Source organism: Staurois parvus, unplaced genomic scaffold, assembly GCF_062004578.1.
Source record: "Staurois parvus isolate SC_StPar_1 unplaced genomic scaffold, SC_StPar_1.0 ptg000780l, whole genome shotgun sequence".
NCBI classification, from domain to species: Eukaryota; Metazoa; Chordata; class Amphibia; order Anura; family Ranidae; genus Staurois; species Staurois parvus.
In genome coordinates this window covers 232926-255482 of record NW_028318576.1, presented here as the reverse complement: position 1 = coordinate 255482, position 22557 = coordinate 232926, and the positions used below count along the sequence as shown (strand labels likewise).

Below are 22557 nucleotides of genomic sequence, written 5' to 3'. Positions count from 1 at the left end.
TCTGTTCTGTAGAAGATGAAGGCTATGATAATTGTTCTCTAAATAATTACTGAGCCCCCATAGCAGCTGTAAATGGTGCCTTCTGACTAGAACAATATTTGTTCTGCAGCTATAATGCTCATTGAGGCTGTGTTTGCATTTTAATGGTTCCCAGAGGTACAAGTTAGTTACCCCAGGGAAACCATATCAATCTATTTGGCCCATTGATTTCATTATGTTGCAGTGCAGTGCATTGTAAGCTGTTGCCTGCATAAACGTACTGTCTTAATTTGTGTTAAAAACAGGTCAAGACACAACACTTGCCATAGCAAAATGAACTCAACTGCACTCATTTTTACAACACAACATCTGAAAGTAGCTATCTCTGGTGAGCCCTATATTTTTGAGGATAAGGGTTGGTGCAGTGTAAGAAGAGCTAAGGGTGCTAATGTTTTTGTTGTGCGCTAATGATCTGTAGCTAATTATTATTTACAAAAATGTATTCTCTGTTATCAACTATCCATATACTGCTCATTGTAAATGACACAATCAAACATGATGCTTTGTGAAGAAGGTTGCACATAGACTTGTTTTATTGATGATTCATTTACCCATACAATATGTGTTTAGTTAAAACCTAGCAATTGCAGAGAACAAGGAATTCTCTTTAATATCTGTATGGTGAAGCTTACGGCTAAGGTGTCTATTTAGGATGGTCACAAGCACTCTAATGGTAGTTTGGGTGGAAGCTCATTAGCCTGTAATCATAATTTTGGATTGAATTTGAAGCCAAAAAAGCATGATTATATTGTCCTTGTGAGTTCTGAACCAAGGCCTTACTATGGCAAGGAATCACTACATTACTTTTTTCTACACGTTAAAGAAAACTTGCAATGTGTAAACTGTACCCCCAAAAGAGCTGCCCCTTCCTCCCAATGTCTGGTTTGGGAATGTTTGTGAAGCAGCAGATCTACATTAACTTCTTGCTGCCTGCCCACAGTACATTTACTGCAGACGTGCGGCACAGGCAGGCTAGATCATGTACATCATCCTGCTTGTTCCAGGTTTTGGGGGCTCATGCGTGCTCCTGCTGCTAACCCCACTGTCACTGGCTACAGTGGGATTTTGCCAGCAGGTCTCCGCCAATGATTTATGGCTGAGATCTGCTGATCAGCTTAGCCACTCACAGAACAAAGTCCTGTGTTTACAAATAAACAGGGCTCTTTACACAGATCAGCGATCAGATCAGATCTGTAAGTAAAAGCAGCACATATTACAAACATTACACTTGTAAGGCACACAGTTAGCTTTTTGATTGCCCCTAGATGTTAACCCCTTCCCAGCCAGTGCCATTAGTACAGTGACAATGTACAGTATTACCATTGTATTAGTGTCACTATTGATGTCAATATCAGTCAGTTAGTGTACCTCCCAGGGATGATCTGTTAGCGCCAGATTGCCCACCACACTATCACAGTCCCACTATAAGTCGTTGATCTCTGCCATTACCAGTATAGTGTCATAGCTGCGTAGATTAGAGTATATATATCAAAGCTTGTAGACATGTAGCAGAATATGTTTTGGCCTAAATGTATGAAGACATTTGATTTTTACAAATTTTTTTGTTGGATTTTTTTTGTAACAGAAAGTAGAAAATATCTTTTTTTTCAGAATATCAACCTTTTTTTCGTTTATAAAATTAAATTTAAAAAAAGTGGTGGGTCTATATATTTAGAAACCTACAATTGAATGTTTTTTTACAATATGATATTCATAATAGGTAAATATGCTAACATTTCTATGTATTTTGTTAATTCTATTGGATTGGCTGCAGTGTGGTTTCTCCAGTGTATAGAAGGCAGTGTCATCTCATTAGGATTTTCTACAGAGTGTGGATTTTTTTTCCAATTTGATTTTTAGAATACATATTCATGAATTCTAAATTAATCATCTGGGGATATTATAAAGCTCTTTACACATTTTGTTTAGCAAGTAAGTGGCCATTTCAAGTCGAGCATTCAGTGCACTAAATAATAGGTTAATGATGTGAATAATTTCCTTATCTTAATTTTGATAATCAAAATCTTTACCACAATATTAAGTGACAGCATTACAAGTAAATGCTTGACTGCTACTGCCTCTTGTTAAGTTCAGCATTCACTTTTGTAAGAATTGTTGATTAAATTAGAGGTGGAAATATGATTAGTATGATTAGTATGGTTATAATAGTATCTTATGAAATTACTAAAGCATTATGTGCTTGGCCAGCAGTGAGCAATAGATGAACATTTAACACTAATATCTTCAGAAAAATTAAGTATTGCAAGCAGTAGATAGGGTTAAATTCACCATAAAGCTGGCCATAGCCATTAGAGAACAGTCAGACTTGCATGCCTGATCGTTTTGTATTATTGAGGGCTGGCATGCTATGGGCACTGCTTCATTACCTGATTAGCCATATGTTTGTGCATTCCCATTATTTGTTTTCAAATCTTTTTATTCTTCAACACCTGTAGTACAAGCAGTTCCAGCATGAGTATCAAGCAGTATCTCCACTGTAGCCTCTTTAGACAGTGTACTATCAAAGCCCCCCTTTAGCAATGTTTGTCCTGAGCCAAGCTGTGTGTTAAAATGACCCTGTATGTCACTGGGCAAGTCCAACATTTATCAGTAACAGCAGTGCCCCAGAGTTTATTACCCTTTTAAAGACTCCTTCACACAGATTTTTCATTACTATGGGTGTGAAAAAAGAAAAGAAAAAAAATGTAATGTTAAATTGCATGCAAGACTTTTCCTTGCATCATTTTATCTGCATTAGCATGCATTTTAACTTGTTTACATGTCTTAATTACATTTGGTGTATTTAAACTTTTACGTTATCATTTTTATGAAGATTTGAAACAAGCATGTATGAAATTCTCTTCATGTACTTGGCAGATAAAGCTGCTGCTCATAGATGCTCAAGGTGATTGATCATAAGCACCATGCCAAAGTGGACCTTCACTCGAAAATGAAAGTGTTTGTTATCCTTTCCCAACCCTAGCCTGTTACATAATGGAATTTTTTTTATCTTTTTTTTTTTGTGGTATTTACTCCCACTTCCTTAATCCTAGGCTATGTAGGTCAAAGAGTACGCCAAATGAAAAATTCTTAGGAGTCCAAAGTATTTATTGTTCAACTGGTAAAAACAAGCACGGCAAAAGACAGCCAACGTGTTTTGAAGGTCACACAATTCCCTCTGGGTGAATAGCAGAATGTGAAATCTCAAAAGTAGTCCTGAGCACACTGTTTGGCAGGCAGGGGGTATTATAAACAGCAGCCAGTGCTGGTGTTCACAAGTGGCAAGGCACTAGTGTAGTAACCAACTGAACAACAAATTTTTCATTTGGCATGCTCTTTGACCTCTTACATTTGTTTTTTTCAAATGTTCTCTCCTGGGGGCTCCTCATCTTTATATCTATTTGAGCTCAAGTAATGACTTTGTATTCTGATAACCTGTGAAAATCAATGTCCAGCTCCCCTCTACCACTAGCTCTTTAATCCTCACAAAGGCAAATATGACATCAGTTTGACCTGCCCCCGCAGCCTCCTGGGACTAGGATCACTTCACATGTCCCAAGAGGCTGCAGGGCCAATCTCTGGGCACTGCCGTGTTTTGCATATACGCAGTGGGGTAGTCGACAGTGAGACATCAGAAAGTCACAGTCTGCTCCCAAATCCAAGATGGCAGTTTTGAGGATTCACAGTCCTGAGAATCAGCTGCAGGAAAGACAGCACTGGACTCCATGGGCTGGTAAGTATCTGTTTCTTAAAGGTCAGAAGCTACAGTATTTGTAATTTCTGACTCTTATTTTTGCAATATTTGGTGAAGTTCCTCTTTAACATGACATGAATTCACCACAGTGCACATTTGTGCAAGCTGTGCAAAATACTGTGCTGCTGTAAATGAGCTCTAACTATAATTTATCATTTAGTTGCAATAAATATGGTTTGGTATTTTTAGCTAGGAGCACTTTCTCTATAATTAAATGGTTTCAATTATTTAATTTTCCCTGATTCATTAAGACTGCTACATATTCTTCCCCACAATTGAATCAGGAGAGGGAAAACGCCATATAAGTGTTTCTGACATTACCTTTTGTAGTTCTCATATTTTTTTGAATTCTTAGCACCTAATAACTACTGTATCAGTTCTTCTTTTGCTGTATGTGTAATTAAAGCGCCTCTTCATAATGTAATTTTATTAGCACAAGATGTGGATCTTGGGAAATGCATACTTATATACGAAACACTTTTCACATTGATAACAAGACATTTTGTTCAGGAACCTAGTTGACAAGCACTTAAATCCAAATTAATGAAGTCACATTTTATTGAATGAGAGTGAGCATTTTTTAATTCAGTCAGCAGTGTTATGTATAATGTGTATAAGCGTATTTCAAGGATTTAAAAAAAAACAGTCTGAGCTAAGATTTTTAGTTTTATTTGGAATATTAGAATCTTTAGTTTACTTCAGTTGAGTATGATGCCTAACAAATACCTGAAGGTAAAATGTTACCTGATACCAAGAAAAAAAAAGGTGACAGGAGGGACCTCCAGCAGATTAACAGCCTCAGCTCTGCTCCTGATAGCTGTGTAAAAGGAGGTGTCTCTCTTCCCTCCAATCAGCTCTCAGAGTTCTCTGCACTGAGCAGTGTGTAGTTTCAGCTCTTTACCCCCTTTTTTCTGACACTCAGACAAGCTTTATAAATTCAGCACTTTGAATGTAGAGAAGAGAAGCGTGAAGATAAGCAGGTACAACGTATGTTAGAGGATTTGTTTCATCTCTGTGTATCACCTAAGGCTAGTCACTTCATTGGGTATATGTAAGCATTTACAACCACTTTAAGTCAGGTATACACGCAAATACTGTATATATTTTTTTCCCGTTTAAGCAGCGGGCTGAATGAAAAAAAAACTGACCGATCCCTGCATTCATATAAGTGAGGTGGTTGCAACGATCTCTATCCGTGCTATTGTTTTCTGACAGCGGGGGCTCCCCCTTCATCAGAATGCACAGCCGTTGGCTGCAAGTGCTGATCGAATACTGGTTTTCCAGACTGGCTTCTCTTGAACAGAGAGGAGTACCACTGACTGAAAATCGTCTGGCTCCTGCTGAACTGTCTACCTTTCAGTACATGTGCACCTGAATTTAAATATTTTAAATAGATCATTTCTCATAGATAGCCCATATTTCTGTTGGTTTGTCAATCCTGACCTTGATCATTTTCCAGTCTACAAATGACAGAGAAAAGTGACCAAAAAAAATAGAACTTTCCCAGAGTTATATTTCACACACGCTATAGAGATGTATGTATATAAAAATCTCTGTTGTGTATGAGTATCCAAAATGTATGCACAAGCTACAACATACTAGGTTTACCTGGATACAGGAACATTTATTCTGTTTAACTACTTTTATACCTTGAAGTGTTTTAAAGGTACATATTTAATCCTATAAATATTTGATTTACATTTACAGAGATGATGAGCATGCTCTTATCCAGCAATACTGTCACACATTGGGAGGAGAATCACCTTTAGGTCAGCCGCAAAGTCCTTCTCAGATCCTAAAATCAGTAGAACGAGAAGAACGAGGAGAACTGGAACAGATCATTGCCGATCTAGAGGAAGAGCAAAGGTATGTGTCAAGATCTCTGCATGATAAGTATGTACCACTCAATACTGCTAATTTATAGAAGTAAACTTTTTAATTTGCAAACCCAGATGCAATTATTACATTATTGCATGCCTAGTTTGATGGTAACATCACTCTTTTAGTTGATGCAAATAAAAAATCTAGTTTTAATGTTTGGCATTGTCTCACTGGGGTAGATTTACTAAAACTGGAACACTCAGAATCTGGTGCAGCTTTACATGGTAGCCAATCAGCTTCTAACTGCAGCTTGTTCAATTAAGCTTTGGCAATAAAACCTGGAAGCTGATTGGTTTCTATGTAGAGCTGCACCAGATTTTGCACTCTTTAGTTTTACTAAACAACCCCCTATGTATACAGATTTCTTAAAAATAATATTGTTTTGTGAATCTGTAATGTTTCTTACCCGGAGATCCCACCAGTAACAGAATTTCCTGTTGCAGGCTGACAACGGCATTTGGGCTGCTTAGTGGGTGTAAAAGAGGTAGTAGTCTAGCATCGCCAGCCTGCAACAGGCAATTCTGTTACTGGCTGGAAGTACTGACAGGACCTCCTAGTAAGAATTTTTGAGTTGGGTTTTACATACACTTTAAGCATCAATTCACAAAACCCTAACATATGCAACATGGTATGCAAAGTGTGTATAATGAAATAATTTCCAATGCAATAAAATACCAGCATTGAGATGGCAGCAATGAACAAGTAATGGGGGAGACAAAAAAGAAAACACATTAGTGATATGTGACCCAGGTGCTGCCAAGGGCAGATTTTACATAGGTTAGGCATTGGCAGCAAGAATCTGCTGTTTTGCTTATGCATTAAAGGATAAGTTCACCTTTTGCACAAAAATAATAAATGCACATTTTTTTGCATGTAAAAAATGTGCATTTATTATTTTTGTCTGAAGGAGCCTGTAAAGCATTTCACCACTGATCAGCAGATTGCTGGTGCCATTCAGGTCTCCTGCAGGTCTGTCAGTATATCTGCTTGTCTGTAGAGCATATACAAGCAAGCAGATATACTGACAGGAAGATTCAATGAACTACCATGGTGCTCCACAGCTCCATGTTCTTTCATTGAAAACTACAAGCCGACAGCCGCTAAGGCCTTGTAGTGCATTAATTCACGGAACTCTGTGAATGAATGCTCCGCCCACACGGCCGCGCTATTTTCAAATGTGACAGATATTACGAGGCAATTTCTCCCTTCACTTCTGTCAGAGGGAGGTGTCTGCAGCATTGGGAACATGCTACATGGTCCACCCTAAAAATGGGTGGAACATGTAACATGTTCCCAAAGGTGAACTTATCCTTTAGATGCAGTGAATGACTTCCATTATTTTATGCAAAGGTGGGGGTGTCTGGCTTTGGGCTTAGGGGTCTTACTTTCATCTCTAGCAGTTAGTGTGACAGAACAGGAACTTTTATTAGGTTCATAGTCAGAGCTGATTTCCAAATCACCAAACTATTAACTGTCTTTACTGTAGCTGATTTTGGAAATATTTTTTTTAATAGTAACTGTCTTTACTGTCGCTGATTTTGGAAATAATTTTTTTAATAGTAACTGTCTTTACTGTCGCTGATTTTGGAAATATTTTTTTAATGACTACTATACCCTCTTCACCACTTCCATAACCTTACTAACAGTCTACCTTTATTTCTATCTGACATATTATCTCTCTATAGTTTTCTAATTCACATTTTCCACACTTTAATCTCTTCTTCTTACAGTTTTCATAATGGTTAGGTGACATACCATAGATGACAGCTTTTTTTTCAACTTTCTTGCCCTTGGAATACCATTGTTCATTTCTTTCACATCTTTCTAAATGATGTACAGTTGCAAGAAAAAGTATGTGAACCCCTTGGGATTATGTGGAGTTTTGCATGAATTGGGCATAAAATGTGCTCTGAACGTCATTTAAGTCACAACAATAGAAGAACACAGTCTGCTGAACATAATACTACACAAACATTAGATGTTGCCATGGTTTAATTGCACATAACATGTAAACATTCACAGTGCAGGGAGGAAAAAGTATGTGAACCTTTGGACTTAATAACTGGTTGACCCTCCTTTGGTTGCAATAACCTCAACCAAACGTTTCCTGTAGTTGCAGATCAGACCTGCACAATGATCTGGAGTCATTTTGGACCACTCCTCTTCACAAAACTGTTTCAGTGTAGCAATATTCTTGGGATGTCTGGTGTGAATCGCTCTCTTAAGGTCATGCCACAGCATTTCAATCGGGTTGAGGTCAGGACTCTGACTGGGCCACTCCAGAAGGCGTATTCTGTGCTGTTGCAGCCATTGTTTTGTTGAATTACTTGTATGCTTTGGGTCATTGTCCTGTTGCATCACCCATCCTCTGCGGAGCTTCAGTTGGCGGACAGATGGTTGTACGTTTTCCTGCAAAATGTCTTGATAAACTCTGGAATTCATTTTCCCATCAATGACAACAATCCGTCCAGGCCCTGAGGCAGCAAAGCAGCCCCAAACCATGATGCTCCCTCCGCCATGTTTTACAGTGGGGATGAGGTTTTGATGTTGGTGTGCTGTGCCTTTTTTTCTCCACACATAGTGTTGTGTGTTCTTCCCAAACAACTCAATCTTGGTTTCATCTGTCCACAGTATATTTTGCTAGTAGTGCTGTGGAACATCCAGGTGCTCTTTTGCAAACTTCAAACGTGCTGCAATATTCTTTTTGGACAGCAATGGCTTCCTCCGTGGTGTCCTCCCATGTACTCCATTCTTGTTTAATGTTTTCCTTATTGTAGATGTGTCAACAAAAATGTTAGCATGTGCCAGAGATTTCTGTAGGTCTTTAGCTGACACTCTGGGATTCTTCTTTACCTCATGCAGCATTCTGCGCTGTGCTCTTGCAGTCATTTTTACAGGACGACCACGCCTAGGGAGAGTAGCAACAGTGCTAAACTTTCTCCATTTGTAGACAGTCTGTCTTACCGTGGACACATGAACATCAAGGCTTTTGGAGATACTTTTGTAACCCTTTCCAGCTTCATGCAAGTCAACAATTCTTGATCGTAGGTCTTCTGAGAGCTCTTTTCTGCGAGGCATGGTTCACATCAAACAGTGCTTCTTGAAACCAGTAAACCCAAAACAGGTGTGTATTTTTTAAGGGCAGGACAGCTGTCAGCAACACATCCAATATCATCACACTGATTGGAGTCAAGGTTGGCTCACTCCTGGCTCCAATTAGCTCTGGGAGAAGTCACTAAGCTAGGGCCTCACATACTTTTTCCTCCCTGCACTGTGAATGTTTACATGTTATGTGCAATTAAACCATGGCAACATCTAATGTTTGTGTAGTATTATGTTCAGCAGACTGTGTTCTTCTATTGTTGTGACTTAGATGACGTTCAGAGCACATTTTATGCCCAATTCATGCAAGACTCCACGTAATCCCAAGGGGTTCACATACTTTTTCTTGCAACTGTACTTATTCTAAGTAACAGAGTGTAAATGCTGCATTTTTATTATATATGTTTTTATTATATTTCACTAACCTAAACCTTTTATAGGATGATATACATTGTGTAATAATATACCAGATTGTGCGATTATGTTCTCATTGGATGCATATAACGTTTGTTTCTATAGTAATTTGTGTATTGATATTAGACATTGAAACATGATCTGACTGCTGTCAGTCATCTATGCTAGCTGCCGCATCCCTAAATATGACTGGTCCCTAGGTATGATCAATCTCACTGTGTTAAGATCTGTGGAGTGGTGAAATCACTACTGCCCCTGGCAAACCCAGCTGGTGGTACTGGTGCCCTATTGACATTAGAAAATAGCTTCATCTGGAGAATGTCATGTAATGTCTATAGGCACCATATTATGAATACCAGAATAGAGTGTATAATGTTGAGAGAAAACATAGTACACATGTCATGGAAGAGATGTGCAGGCTATTATTACTGACAGGTAGCTGACATTTTTAGGAAATGCCAGCAATAGCAACCTACAAAATTTTTGGCTGATGTGTCCTTTAAGAAACAGATCTTAAATGTCTACCTATTGAGCAGATTTTTCAAATCTTGATTGCAAATTTTTTATAACTACATGCACTGCAATGATGTTGGTATACAACCAATCTTCCATGCAAGCTATTCCACACTCATATAGATACTGCCCTAACGGATTACTGGAATCAAATTAAGACTTACAGTACTAGCCCAGCGCTTCCTTTTCTATCTTGCACAGTAGGAAAAAAAACATGGAGTCTGATTGCTTGTTGCAAGAAACAGGTCTTCTTTGCTTAAACTCAACCCCACTATTTATCAAATTAACTACTTGCCAGCTGGGCTAATTCTGATGTTTCTCATATATATACTCACTGACCACTTTATTAAGTACACCTGTTCAAGTGCTTGGTAACACAAATTGCTAATTAGCCAATCGCGTGGCAGCAACTCAATGCATTTAGGCATGTAAACGTGGTGAAGACGACTTGCTGAAGTTCAAACCGAGCATTAGAATGGGGAAGAAAGGGGATTTAAGTGACTTTGAACCTGGCATAGTTGTTGGTGCCAGACGGGCTGGTCTGAGTATTTCAAAAACTGCTGATTTGCTGGGATTGTCACACACAACCATCTCTAGGGCTTATAGAGAATGGTCCAAAACCAAGAAAATATCCAGTAAGCGGCAGCTGTGTGGACAAAAAAGCCTTGCTGATGTCAGAGGTCCATCAAACAGACCATTTGCTGCGACATTCAGATGGTAGGGTCAGAATTTGGCATAAACAACATGATAGCGTGGATCCATCCTGCCTTGTATCAATGGTTGGAGGCATCTTGAAACCTTTTTTTTTTAAATCGTATTATTTATTTTATTTATATTTTCACACTGTGTCTTTGATTTTTTTCTTTAATCAACTTTATTGCTATCACAAGGGATAAACAACATCCCTTGTTATGGCATGGGCAGTGACAGGTACTCTATGGGGAGAGATCTGGGGTTTATTAGACCTCAGATCTCTCATCTGCCCTTAAAAAGCATCTGATCAAACCAAGACTGGTTTGATCAAATGCTCCTCTAGCCACTAACCAAAATCACAACTGATATAATACACGTCACGTCCGGCTTCATTCGTCCCCTCCTCTATACTCAGCAAGCCACACAGGATGCAGCAGTCCTGGGCTCCCTAATTCCACCAGAGAGACTGTAGATCTGCTCAGATCACTTTACAGTAAAACCTATGCAGCTGCTGCCATGATCCTGGTACAGTATGACAGTTTCCTGCCAAGGACATACTATAAATATACAGTACAGAAGCGCTTAAAGTGGACCTTGCAGCTAAAATGCAAGGTCTATTTTTTTAAGGTCCCCTACTCCCTTGCAGAAAAGCAGCATAGATATTAGAGAAAAAAAAACTGTAGTGGAGAAAAAAATTTACGATTGTATGCATACCTGTGGGTTTTGGGTACTGCTTGTGGTGCCCGGGTAAGGGTGACCTCATCCTTCTTCCATCGAGATTGGGGAATGTAGAGTACTCCAAATCTTACTCTGAGCACTGTGGAGTAGTGGCTTCTCACAACATTTGGAGCACTTAGCATTCCCTGGGAACTCACTGACAGGATGATGATGTCATCACCTGCACCACAGAAACTGGAGGAAATGGTAGTATTTTATCGTTTTTCTACTGTTTTTCTTTTGTTTTACATTTATGCTGCTTTTCTCTCTAAGGGGGCACTTAAAAAGTGTTTTTTTCACAAACTGCAAGGTCTGCTTTAAACTATCTGTTTTCAACTTTCCTGAAATGCAATATTTAATTTGGGCTAAATAAACAGTAAATTTATGAGATGATTAAATTCCACCAAAAGATGATATTTATTTAGCAGTGAATGCTGGCCTTTGAATCACCTGTTGGCTTATTAGCTAAAGGCAAGTTGGGAGGAAAGATCATCTAACCATGCATGCTGTCCCTACCCCTTGCTGCGGTTGTTATGAAAGTGTTATTTTTCTCAACAGAGTATTCTTAATCTGCTAAAATCAGCAGAAGCAGTGTGACATTTTATTGGCTTTTTAATGGCTGCATTGAGGGAAGAATACAGTATACAGAAATGGATCTCACTGTCCTAGGCTATGAGATATGATAATCCACAGATGTCTGAAAAATAAACTTTTGACAGGATTTAGTACTGTTGACTTTTTGGATATGACATGCAAAATATAACTTTCTTTAGGAATTTGAAGATTGAATATGAACAGCTGAAAGCACAGCACTTGAGAAAAGGGCTGAGCCCTCCGTCCTCTCCCCCTGATTCTCTGGCATCCCTGCAGCACACATCTGAGGATGCAGAACTTATTGCTGAGGCAAAACTGCTAAGACAGCACAAAGGCCGACTGGAAGCCAGGATGCAAATTCTGGAAGATCATAACAAGCAACTAGAATCCCAACTTCAACGGCTTCGCCAGTTATTGGAGCAGGTATCAAACAATATACAGTAGATTTTAATCATTGACTTTTGTGACTTTATATTTATGCATTTATATTTGTATATTGAGTATACATATCAAGTTACACATATTGAGTCTATAAATTATAAAAAGAAACTAAACAATCCAGTCAGTTGAAGGCAGTTCTACAGGGGAAAACAACTTCCTCAGTGATGATTTCTTTGCATCCATGGATACCTTGATACATATAAACACAAGGTCACAAATCCAAAGTACAAGAATATGTCAGTATATTGATAATCAGTAAGGGTAAACTCCACCAGTTATCACACAGACAGCAATAAAGACGTGATAGATGTTCTAAACATTTTCTGTGCAAAACAAAGCTAAAAATATTTTTAGTTTTACATATATTTTTGGACCCCCCAAAGCCTTCTTATACAACACTATACACTTTATTATAAGCAAAGTCGATTATAGTTCTATTATGAAACTCTATCAACCCAACAATAGAGACTGGAATGCATAGTGCAGTGGGCACTTGACCAAGAGGATCCATTTGGGTCATCGTTTATCATGACTGGGCTTTATTATGTGTTTGGTTCAGTCTGTATTATGTGCCCATTATGTGCCTACATTTTCCAGAGTAATCAAATTCAGCTTCAGAACATTATTTTTCTTTTTTGTTCTATTACTGTAGATCATTTTCTGCTCTGTTTGGATGACTTATGGATTTACGATGCAGCAGGAATATCTATTTGTTTTTCCATCTATGTATATCAAACTTAACAAACCAAAATTTTTAGTATTCGTTAACCTTTTAACCCTTTAGGGTATAATGTACACGTACTGTATATGTGGCAGCAGGGACTGGCCCTTATGCGGGATGCCATATATATGCATACTTGTGTTTGTGCTAGTGGATCACATGCCCCCAGCACTTAGACTGAGCTATAACCAACAACTCCTAGTCACTGAGTAACAATGGAGAGCTGGTGAGGTGGGCTTCCAGTCGTGTGATCACTGATTTATCCAATCACAGTGATCACTAGGAGAACCCTCAAGTGTATCTCCTTCTCTGCAGAATGTCTGTGAGGGGGCTCTCCAGAAAAATAAAAACCCTGGATGAAAAAGGCTGTGCTAAATAGTGAAAAAGAAATGTGCAATTACTAAACTGTGTTAGAAATCAGTGGGAAATTATATTTCTTTCTTTTACTGTTGGCTAATACAAAACACTGCTCTACACCTACTACAGGACAATTTTATGGTACAGTTCATAGAGGCCCCAACTAGGAATGATGCTCTGCTGGACCTGGCAATCTCAAACCATGCAGAGCTTATTACGAATGTGCATATAAAAGAACATCTGGGTAGCAGCGACCATAACATGATTTAATTTATTGTTTGCTGTAAACAGCAAGCACATACAGGAAAAATAAAAACATTTTTAATTTCAAGAGAGCTAATTTTCCAAGGCTGGGAGCTGCTCTCCAAGACTTAGACTGGGAGAGAATATTGGCATCCATGACCACAACACAGAAATGGGAGATCTTCAAAGACTGTATGTGAACACACTGCAAAATATATTCCCATGGGCAACAAGTTTAAAAGGCTAAAAATCAAACCTATGTAGCTTACGGACAAAGTTAAAAAAGCTAGAAATAATAAGAAAAGAGCTTTTATTAAGTATAAAAATGAAAGAACGTTATCATTGTTTAAACATTACAAAGAATATAACAGAATATGCAAAAAAGAAATAAAGGCCGCAAAAATTGAAAATGAATGACAGACTGTAAAAGATAGCAGGACCAACCCCAAAAAATTATTCAAATATATTAATAGTAAAAAGGTCCAGTCTGAACATGTAGGCCCTTTACAAAATAATCTAGATTGGGTGACTGGGGACAAAGAGAAGGCAAATTTATTAAATACCTTCTTCGGTTCTGTGTATACAAAGGAGCATGGGGGAGCTCTTGTACATAATGGGCAAGGTATTGACACAGCTCCAGATGATCCACATTGGCTCACAATTGATATGATCCAAAAAATTTAGACCAAATAAAGGTGAATAAAGGACCTGGACCGGATGGCGTACACCCACGGGTCCTTAAAGAATTGAGCTCTGTGTCATTTCAAAGCCATTGTTTCTAATTATTAGGGACTCTTTAATGACTGGCATAGTACCACTGGATTGGCTTAAGGCCAATATGGTGCCAATATTTAAAAAGGGGTAAAAATCTTTACCAAGTTATTATAGACCTGTTAGTTTAACTTCTATATTTGGGAAGATACTGGAGAGTTTAATAAAAGACCACATAGATGAGTTCTTGCTGGAAAAAAATATTTTAAGCAACAGACAGCATGGATTCATGAAAAACAGAAGTTGTCAAACAAATCTGAATTCTTTTTATGAGGAGGTGAGAAAAACCTTGGACAGATGGTGGTGGATGTGGTATACTTGGATTTTGCAATAGCGTTTGACAGAGTTCCCCCATACATGGCTAATGTGTAAGTTAAAGTCTACAGGCTTGGAAAAATCCATATGTAAATGGATAGAAAACTGACTAAAAGATTGTATTCAAAGAGTAGTGGTTAATGATTCATACTCTGAATGGTCTAGGGTTGTAAGTGGTGTACCCCAAGGTTCAGTGTTGGGACCCTTACTTTTTAATATATTTATAAACAATAAAGGGTCTGGGATTAAAAATACCATTTCAGTCTTTGCAGATGACACCAAGCTGTGCAGTGGAATAATGTCCTTACAGGATATCTTCAATTTACAAGCTGACTTTGCAACTATGTGGCAAATGAGGTTTAATGTTGATAAATGTAAGGTTCTGCACTTGGGGGCCTAAGAATATGCATGCATCATACATACTAGGGGGAGTACAACTGGGGGAATCAATGGTGGAGAAGGATCTGGGTGTTCTGGTAGATCACAAGCTTAATAATGTCATGCAATGCCAAGTTTTGGTTTCTAAAGCAAGCAAAATCCTCTTTTGTATTAAAAGAGCTATAGACTCCAGAGAGAGATATCATTTTACCGCTGTACAAATCATTAGTAAGACCTCATATGGAATATGCAGTTTGGTTTTGGGCACCAATTCACAAAAAGAACATTGGGGAACTGGAGAAAGTACAGAGAAGGGCAACCAAACTGATAAGAGGCATGGAGGAGCTCAGCTATGAGGAAAGATTACAGGAACTGAATTTATTCTCTCTTGAGAAGAGATTAAGGGGGGATATGATCAACATGTATAAATACATCAGTAGTTCATATAGTGAACTCGATGTAGAGTTATTCACCCTGAGGTCATCACAGAGGACAAGGGGGAACTCTTTACGTCTGGAGGAAAAGACATTTCATCTTCAAACACGGAAAGGTTTCTTCACAGTAAGAGCTGTGAAAATGTGTAATAGACTCACTCAAGAGTTCTGGCCAGCTCAGTGGATTACTTTAAAAAAGGCATGGATTCTTTCCTAGATACACACAATATAACTGGATACTAACATTAATAGATATGGAGCAAATTAGATAATGCTTTGCTGGGTTTTTTTGCCTTCCTCTGGATCAACTGTGGGTATAGGATTATAACTTTTTTTAATGGGTTAACTGGATGGACTTTTTTCAGCCAGACTAACTATGTAACTATGCTACTAGTGTTGCTCGTAAATTAAAATCAAGACCTTGTACACACAACTTTTAGCATGTTTAAGAACACTATGTACAGCAAGCTTTTACTAAGCATAGTTAAAGTTTTCAGCAGAATTTAAGTAGTTACATAGTTAGTCTGGCTGAAAAAAGACAAAAGTCCATCCAGTTCGACCATAAAAAAAAAAGTTATAATCCTATACCCACAGTTGATCCAGAGGAAGGCAAAAAAAAACCAGCAAAGCATGATCCAATTTTCTCCTGCTGGGAAAAAATTTCCTTTCTGATCCCCCGAGAGGCAATCAGATATTCCCTGGATCAACTTTACCTATAAATGTTAGTATCCAGTTATATTATGTGTATCTAAGAAAGAATCCAGGTCTTTTAAAGTAGCTTTTTTGAAGCTTTTAAGGCAACTTTCTACTCCAGTTTTGGGGATATTACCGTATTTTCCGGCGTATAAGACGACCCCCTACTTTTCCTGTTAAAATATAGGGTTTGAGCTATACTCGCCGTATAAGACTACCCCTCTTCCAACGCACACCAAATAAAAATGAAAAAACATCAGATTTGATTTCAATATGGTATGGTATTTCAGTATGGTATTCCAATGATGGGGTGCTATTCCTCCCACTGACACCAATGATGAGGCACTACTCCTCCCACTGACACCAATGATGGGGCACTATTTCATCCACTGACACCAATGATGGGGCACTATTCCTCCCACTGATACCAATGATGGGACACTATTCCTCCCACTGACACCAATGATTGGTGTCAGTGTGTGAGGAATAGTGCCCCATCATTAGTCAGTGGGAGGAATAGTGTCCCATCATTGGTGTCAGTGGGAAGAATCGTGCCCCATCATTGGTGTCACTGGGAGGAATAGTGCCCCATCATTGGTGTCAGTGGGAGGAATAGCACCCCATCATTGGTGTCAGTGGGAGGAATAGTGCCCATCATTGGTGTCAGTGAGAGGAATAGCGCTCCATCATTGGTATCAGTGGCAGGAATTGCGCCCCATCATTGGTGTCAGTGGGAGGAATAGCGCCCCATCATTGGTATCAGTGGGGAGAATAGTGCCCCATCATTGGTGTCAGTGGGAGGAATAGTGCCCCATCATTGGTGTCAGTGGGAGGAATAGTGCCCCATCATTGGTGTCAGTGGGGGAGGAGGAATAGTGCCCCATCATTGGTATCAGTGGGGAGAATAGTGCCCCATTGTTGGTGTCAGTGGGGAGGAGGAATAGTGCCCCATCATTGGTGTCAGTGGGGGAGGAGGAATAGTGCCCCATCATTGGTATCAGTGGGAGGAATAGTGCCCCATCATTGGTGTCAGTGGGGAGAACAGTGCCTCATCGTTGGTGTCAGTGGGGGAGGAACAGTGCCTCATCGTTGGTGTCAGTGGGGGAGGAACAGTGCCTCATCGTTGGTGTCAGTGGGGGAGGAACAGTTCCTCATCGTTGGTGTCAGTGGGGGTGGAACAGTGCCTCATCGTTGGTGTCAGTGGGGGAGGAACAGTGCCTCATCGTTGGTGTCAGTGGGGGAGGAACAGTGCCCCATCGTTGGTGTCAGTGGGGGTGGAACAGTGCCTCATCGTTGGTGTCAGTGGGGGAGGAACAGTGCCGCATCGTTGGTGTCAGTGGGGGTGGAACAGTGCCTCATCATTGGTGTCAGTGGCGGAGGAACAGTGCCTCATCGTTGGTGTCAGTGGGAGAGGAACAGTGCCTCATCGTTGGTGTCAGTGGGAGAGGAACAGTGCCTCATCGTTGGTGTCAGTGGGAGAGGAACAGTGCCTCATCGTTGGTGTCAGTGGGAGAGGAACAGTGCCTCATCGTTGGTGTCAGTGGGAGAGGAACAGTGCCTCATCGTTGGTGTCAGTGTGGAGGAGGAATAATGCCCCATCGTTAGTGTCAGCGGGGGAGAGGAGCGGCTGCTCTTTCTTCCAGTGCGACCGCTCGATTTTCGCGGGGCCGCTCGGCTCCACCTCCTCGCCGGTGATTGGTCGCCTGTGAGGAGGCAGAGCCGCGCGGCCGCGTGACTATCGAGCGGCCGAACTGAAAGAAGGAGCAGCCGCGCTTCCTGGACCGGATCGTCGTGGGACCGGAGCCAGGTAAGGTACAGCAGCCCCTCTGTCCACCCCTGTACTTAGTGTCCGCTGGAGGAGGAGGGGGGGCGGCGCCGCGCCTCCCCTCGAAAAAGTGCCGCCCTGACACCGGCTCGCACCGGCGTATAAGACGACCCCCGACTTTTCAGAAGATTTTCAGGGGTTGAAAAGTCGTCTTATACGCCGGAAAATACGGTAGGTTGAAACTATGGACCTATTAAAAAATAACATAAATTATGTAGTGTGTTAATAGCAGCATTTTTTTTATTTTCCCATGTCCCTCCCGTAATGTAGTTTTATTACCTGTGGATCCTGCCAGTAAATCCATTATTCTTCTACTTCCTGTATTATTGTGACAACGCTGTTCATTCTGCAGTAAAATCAGTATTGCCACACTGTGACAGGGTAGTTTTAAACCGACCTATAGTTTTAAAATAATTTGAAGTAAGAGACAAATAATATAATGTCTAACTGCTGCTAAGCCGTTACAACAACTTTTTTTTTCTTTTTGGGAAAAAAGATTTAAGCAATATAAATGAAAGCTGACAATTGTAAATACCCCTGTCAATGTTTTTTGGTTGCCCTAACACTGTAACTGCCAGTGGTTGACAGCTTGGCCTATTACAGGAAGTGTAATAACAACAGATCTACTGGCAGGACCCATAGGGCAAAAACTATGGTCTAGGGGGAGTCAGAAAAATGAAAACTGTTGGTTTGACAGACAGTATCTTACTTGTAATTGATAACTGAAATTCTGGCTATTACTTTAGACCAAATGTTAGCAAGCTCCAGCAGGTGTTCGACAAGGTTCATGCAGCATTGGTTGCTGAATTTACTAACAGCTTTTTAGTGACTTAATTAAAGTGTATTTAATCTTCCAAAACAGGAGCTGAAGGGTGTTTGGTATATAAGAATCCCTAAGTCTATGGCCCCGTTAAGAACAAACTGCTTCACCATTTGATCTCTATTCATTGAAGTAATCTGCATCTAGTAACTTTCATTTGCAGTGTAACAAGCCTTCAGTAAAGTTGTTCTTTTTTTAGACTTTCTTTTTTTAGACATTCCCTTGATACTTTATGGCTTGTGATCATTTAGAATCAGAAATGAAAAACTGGCAGGTCATGATGTTGAATTAAATTTCTCAGGAACATATAAACATGGAATGTCACCAGTACCCACTCTTGTTAACATCCATAAATACATTGCTCAAAAAAAGGTACACTTTTTAATCAGAGTATAGCATCAAGTCATTTAAACTCCTGGGATATTGATCTGGTCAGTTAAGTAGCAGAGGAGGTTGGTAATCAGTTTCAGCTGCTTTGGTGTTAATGAAATTAACAACAGGTAACTAGATGGGCAACAATGAGATGACCCCCAAAACAGGAATGGTTTTACAGGTGGAGGCCACTGACATTTTTTTCCCTACTCATCTTTTCTGTCTGTTTTGGCTAGGGTCAGTGTCACTACTGGTAGCATGAGGCAATACCTGGATCCTACAGAGATTGCACAGGCAGTCCAACTCCTCCAGGATGACACATCAATACGTGCCATTGCCAGAACGTTTGCTGTGTCTCCCAGCGCCGTCTCAAGAGCATGGAGGAAATTCCAGGAGACAGGCAGTAACTCTAGGAGAGCTGGTAGAGCTGTAACTACTAAGGACCGTAGAAGGTCCTTAACCTATCAGCAGGACCGATATCTGCTCATTTGTGCAAGGAGGGACAAGATGAGCACTGCCAGAGCCCTACAAAATGACCTCCAGCAGGCCACTGATGTGAATGTCTCTGACCAATCAGAAACAAACTTCATGAGGGTGGCCTGAGGGCCCGATGTCCTCTAGTGGGCCCTGTGATCACTCCCCGGCACCATAGAGCTCGATTGGCATTTTCCATTGAACACCAGAATTGGCAGGTCCACCATTGGTGTCCTGTGCTTTTCACAGATGAGAGCAGGTTTACCCTGAGCACATGTGACAGATGTGAAAGGGTCTGGAGAAGCCGTGGAGAACGTTATGCTGCCTGTAACATCGTTCAGCATGACCATTTTGGTGGTGGGTCAGTGATGGTCTGGGGAGGCATATCCATGAAGGGACACACTCCTCTACAGGCTAGACAATGGCACCCTGATTGCCATTAGGTATCGGGATGAAATACCATTGAATGACCCCACACTCACCTGACCTAAATACAATAGAACACCTCTGGGATATCATGTTTTGGTCCATTCAATGCAGCCAGGTTACACCTCAGACTGTCCAGGAGCTCAGTGATGCCCCCAGGGCACCATCCGTCGTCTGATTAGGAGCATGCCCTGACATGTGTCCTCCAGACACAGTTGAACACCGATCGTCTTATGGGACCTCTGTGACACTGTACCGCTAGGGTGACAGTATGTAAAAAAAAAAACATAATAATATAAAAAAAAAAATAAAAATGTAAAAAAAAGGTTTAAAAATTATAATTTTTGGTTATAAACTAATTTGAGTTTTTACTAAAAAGATAACGGAATAAATTTTGGCCAAGATTTATGATGAAATATTATTTTATAAATTTTATAAGAAAAACACTTTTTTTCAAAATTTTTGGACTTTTTCATTTACATAGCAAAAAAAATTAAAATTCCAGTGGTGGATAAATACCACCAAAATAAAGCTTTATCTGTCTCAAAAAATGCTAAAAAATTAATATGGGTACAGTGTTGCATGACCGCGCAATTGTCATTTAAAGACTTGAAGTGGTTAATGAACATAGTAGTGCAGGAAGGAGTCTCTACAGAAATGGGTGATTTTATTTATTTTCTCTAACTTACATTATCATTTGACATGGCTTTTATTTACCTTGTTCATAGCCTGACTCAGAATCCAGGGTGAATGGAGTCTCTGTGTCTACATTAATGCAGCCGCCGGCCCCACAATATACAGCTGACCACTACAGTTCACAGTTTCAACACACAGGTAAGAGCCTGATCTAAATGGTATCTATATCTATCTATACACTGTATGTCCGGTTACAAAGACCACCTATGCACTTCAAGTTTCATAATGAGCACATACGGTATGCTTTTAAGTAAAACTTTATTTCTGATAAATATTGCTGAAATCTTAAATAAAGGCAGGTTATGTGCATTTGAAATTTGAATTTTCTTTGATTACTAGCTGCAGAATGCATCAGCTGTAAAAATCCCAGTTTCCAACAAGCGTGCAGTATTGATGAGAGAATAGTGGGATCCGCATTGATGAGACTTCATTCTGTATCATGGCTAGTTTGTGTAATGCACAAAGAAAGTAGGGTATTGACTGACACAGGTTTCTGTGATAGTCTCACAGTCAATCCTGAATGCAAACTTTTGAGACCTGAAGGGCTGCTGTACCCACTGAAAGTGCAGGGAAAAGGTCCCTGCATATTTTCAGAAAATGCGACCACAGGGAATCCACAGAGTGCAGTTCCCAGTGTGGAAAATCGTGCTGTGGCTTCCAGTGCATGGGGGTGTCATTAGGATTAATGTTACCCCTACGCATCTCCTAAACTGCATCATGTTTTTTCTGCGGTGCAAGAAGGCATGCAATCAAACGCCTTCCTGCACCCCGCACTAAATGTTTTTTTTAAAAATACACAGGCATACTTGTAGTGGTGTGTTTTACAAATGTGCCCTTCACTTTTGCATGCCTGGGAATGACAAAGCATGTGAAGCCTCATTAATTTTAATGAACGGGAAAAAAGGGCTGGGGGAAAGGTCATATGACCTGTCAAAATCTTGTAACTAAGGCTACCTTCACACTAGCTTTGTCAGCAGGCGTCAGGTAGTCTATGAAAATTCTGCACATGGCAGCACACAATGCTGTTCACACTGAAGCGTTAGCGTCGCGTTGCGTCGTGGCAAAACTGTCAGGTCAAGAGGAGTTGAAGCCTCCCATTTAAGTCTATGGTGCTGCTCCTCAAACGCCTGGCAGGCATTTGCGAGGAGTTTGCGAGTCCTCTGCGGAATGTTAATACCATTTAACTTCATTATAGGCATTTGTGGTGCGGTTTTAACGCTTGGCAAACGCCTATCAAACACCTTAAAACTGCGCATAGGGCGTTTGGGGAGCAATTGAGGAGCGTTAAAAATGCTTCCCAAGCGCCTGTGTAACGCCTGACAAACGTTATAGGGGCGTTCGGCAAGAGTTAGAAATAAAGTCAAGTGTGAATGAGAGCTAAGTTCTTCTCCTATCATGTAGTATTATTTTTGCATTATGCGGAGGCCACTCTGATGGCTGCCGGCTACATGACTTGTAACATGACTTGTAAGCACAGTGTACAGTTAAAAGTGCAGTGTCTAGCAGACAACAAATTTCCTTTTTAATATCCTTTGAGTTTCTGTAGAAAATGATATCTAACACAGATTGTATCATTGATCACAGGCACTTGTGATAGTTGTCAAATAGATTGTCGCAGGGTCTTGCGGCCTTTTCACAGAGCTGCTCCTGGGCTCTCTCCTTCCTCCTGTAGGGTGTGTCACTGCCCAACACCACTACTCACTTACTGGGTGGCCTTGATCACTAATTGTAGTGACACTTATAGCATTACATAATCCATTGTTTAATACATTTAGATGCAGAAAATCCCACATCACCAAGGTCAGAAAATATAGGGATAAAAAGTTGCTCATTTTGCATTAGGTTGGTCTTTTGATCTATGTGCCATGTTTCTCTTTGTTATTG

The 22557-nt window shown here is 40.1% G+C and overlaps 1 protein-coding gene across 8 annotated transcripts in view; it reads left to right on the top strand.

The window, feature by feature from the left end:
- UTRN (utrophin) overlaps window positions 1-22557 on the top strand; it is a 943118-nt gene that overhangs the window by 907008 nt on the left and 13553 nt on the right. For all 8 annotated transcript variants that reach the window (XM_089654601.1, XM_089654598.1, XM_089654599.1 and 5 more), the window contains 3 exons: window positions 5501-5659; window positions 11887-12130; window positions 20706-20811. In XM_089654601.1, the coding sequence (XP_089510727.1) occupies window positions 5501-5659; window positions 11887-12130; window positions 20706-20811 (509 nt within the window). The remainder of the gene's footprint in view (window positions 1-5500; window positions 5660-11886; window positions 12131-20705; window positions 20812-22557) is intronic.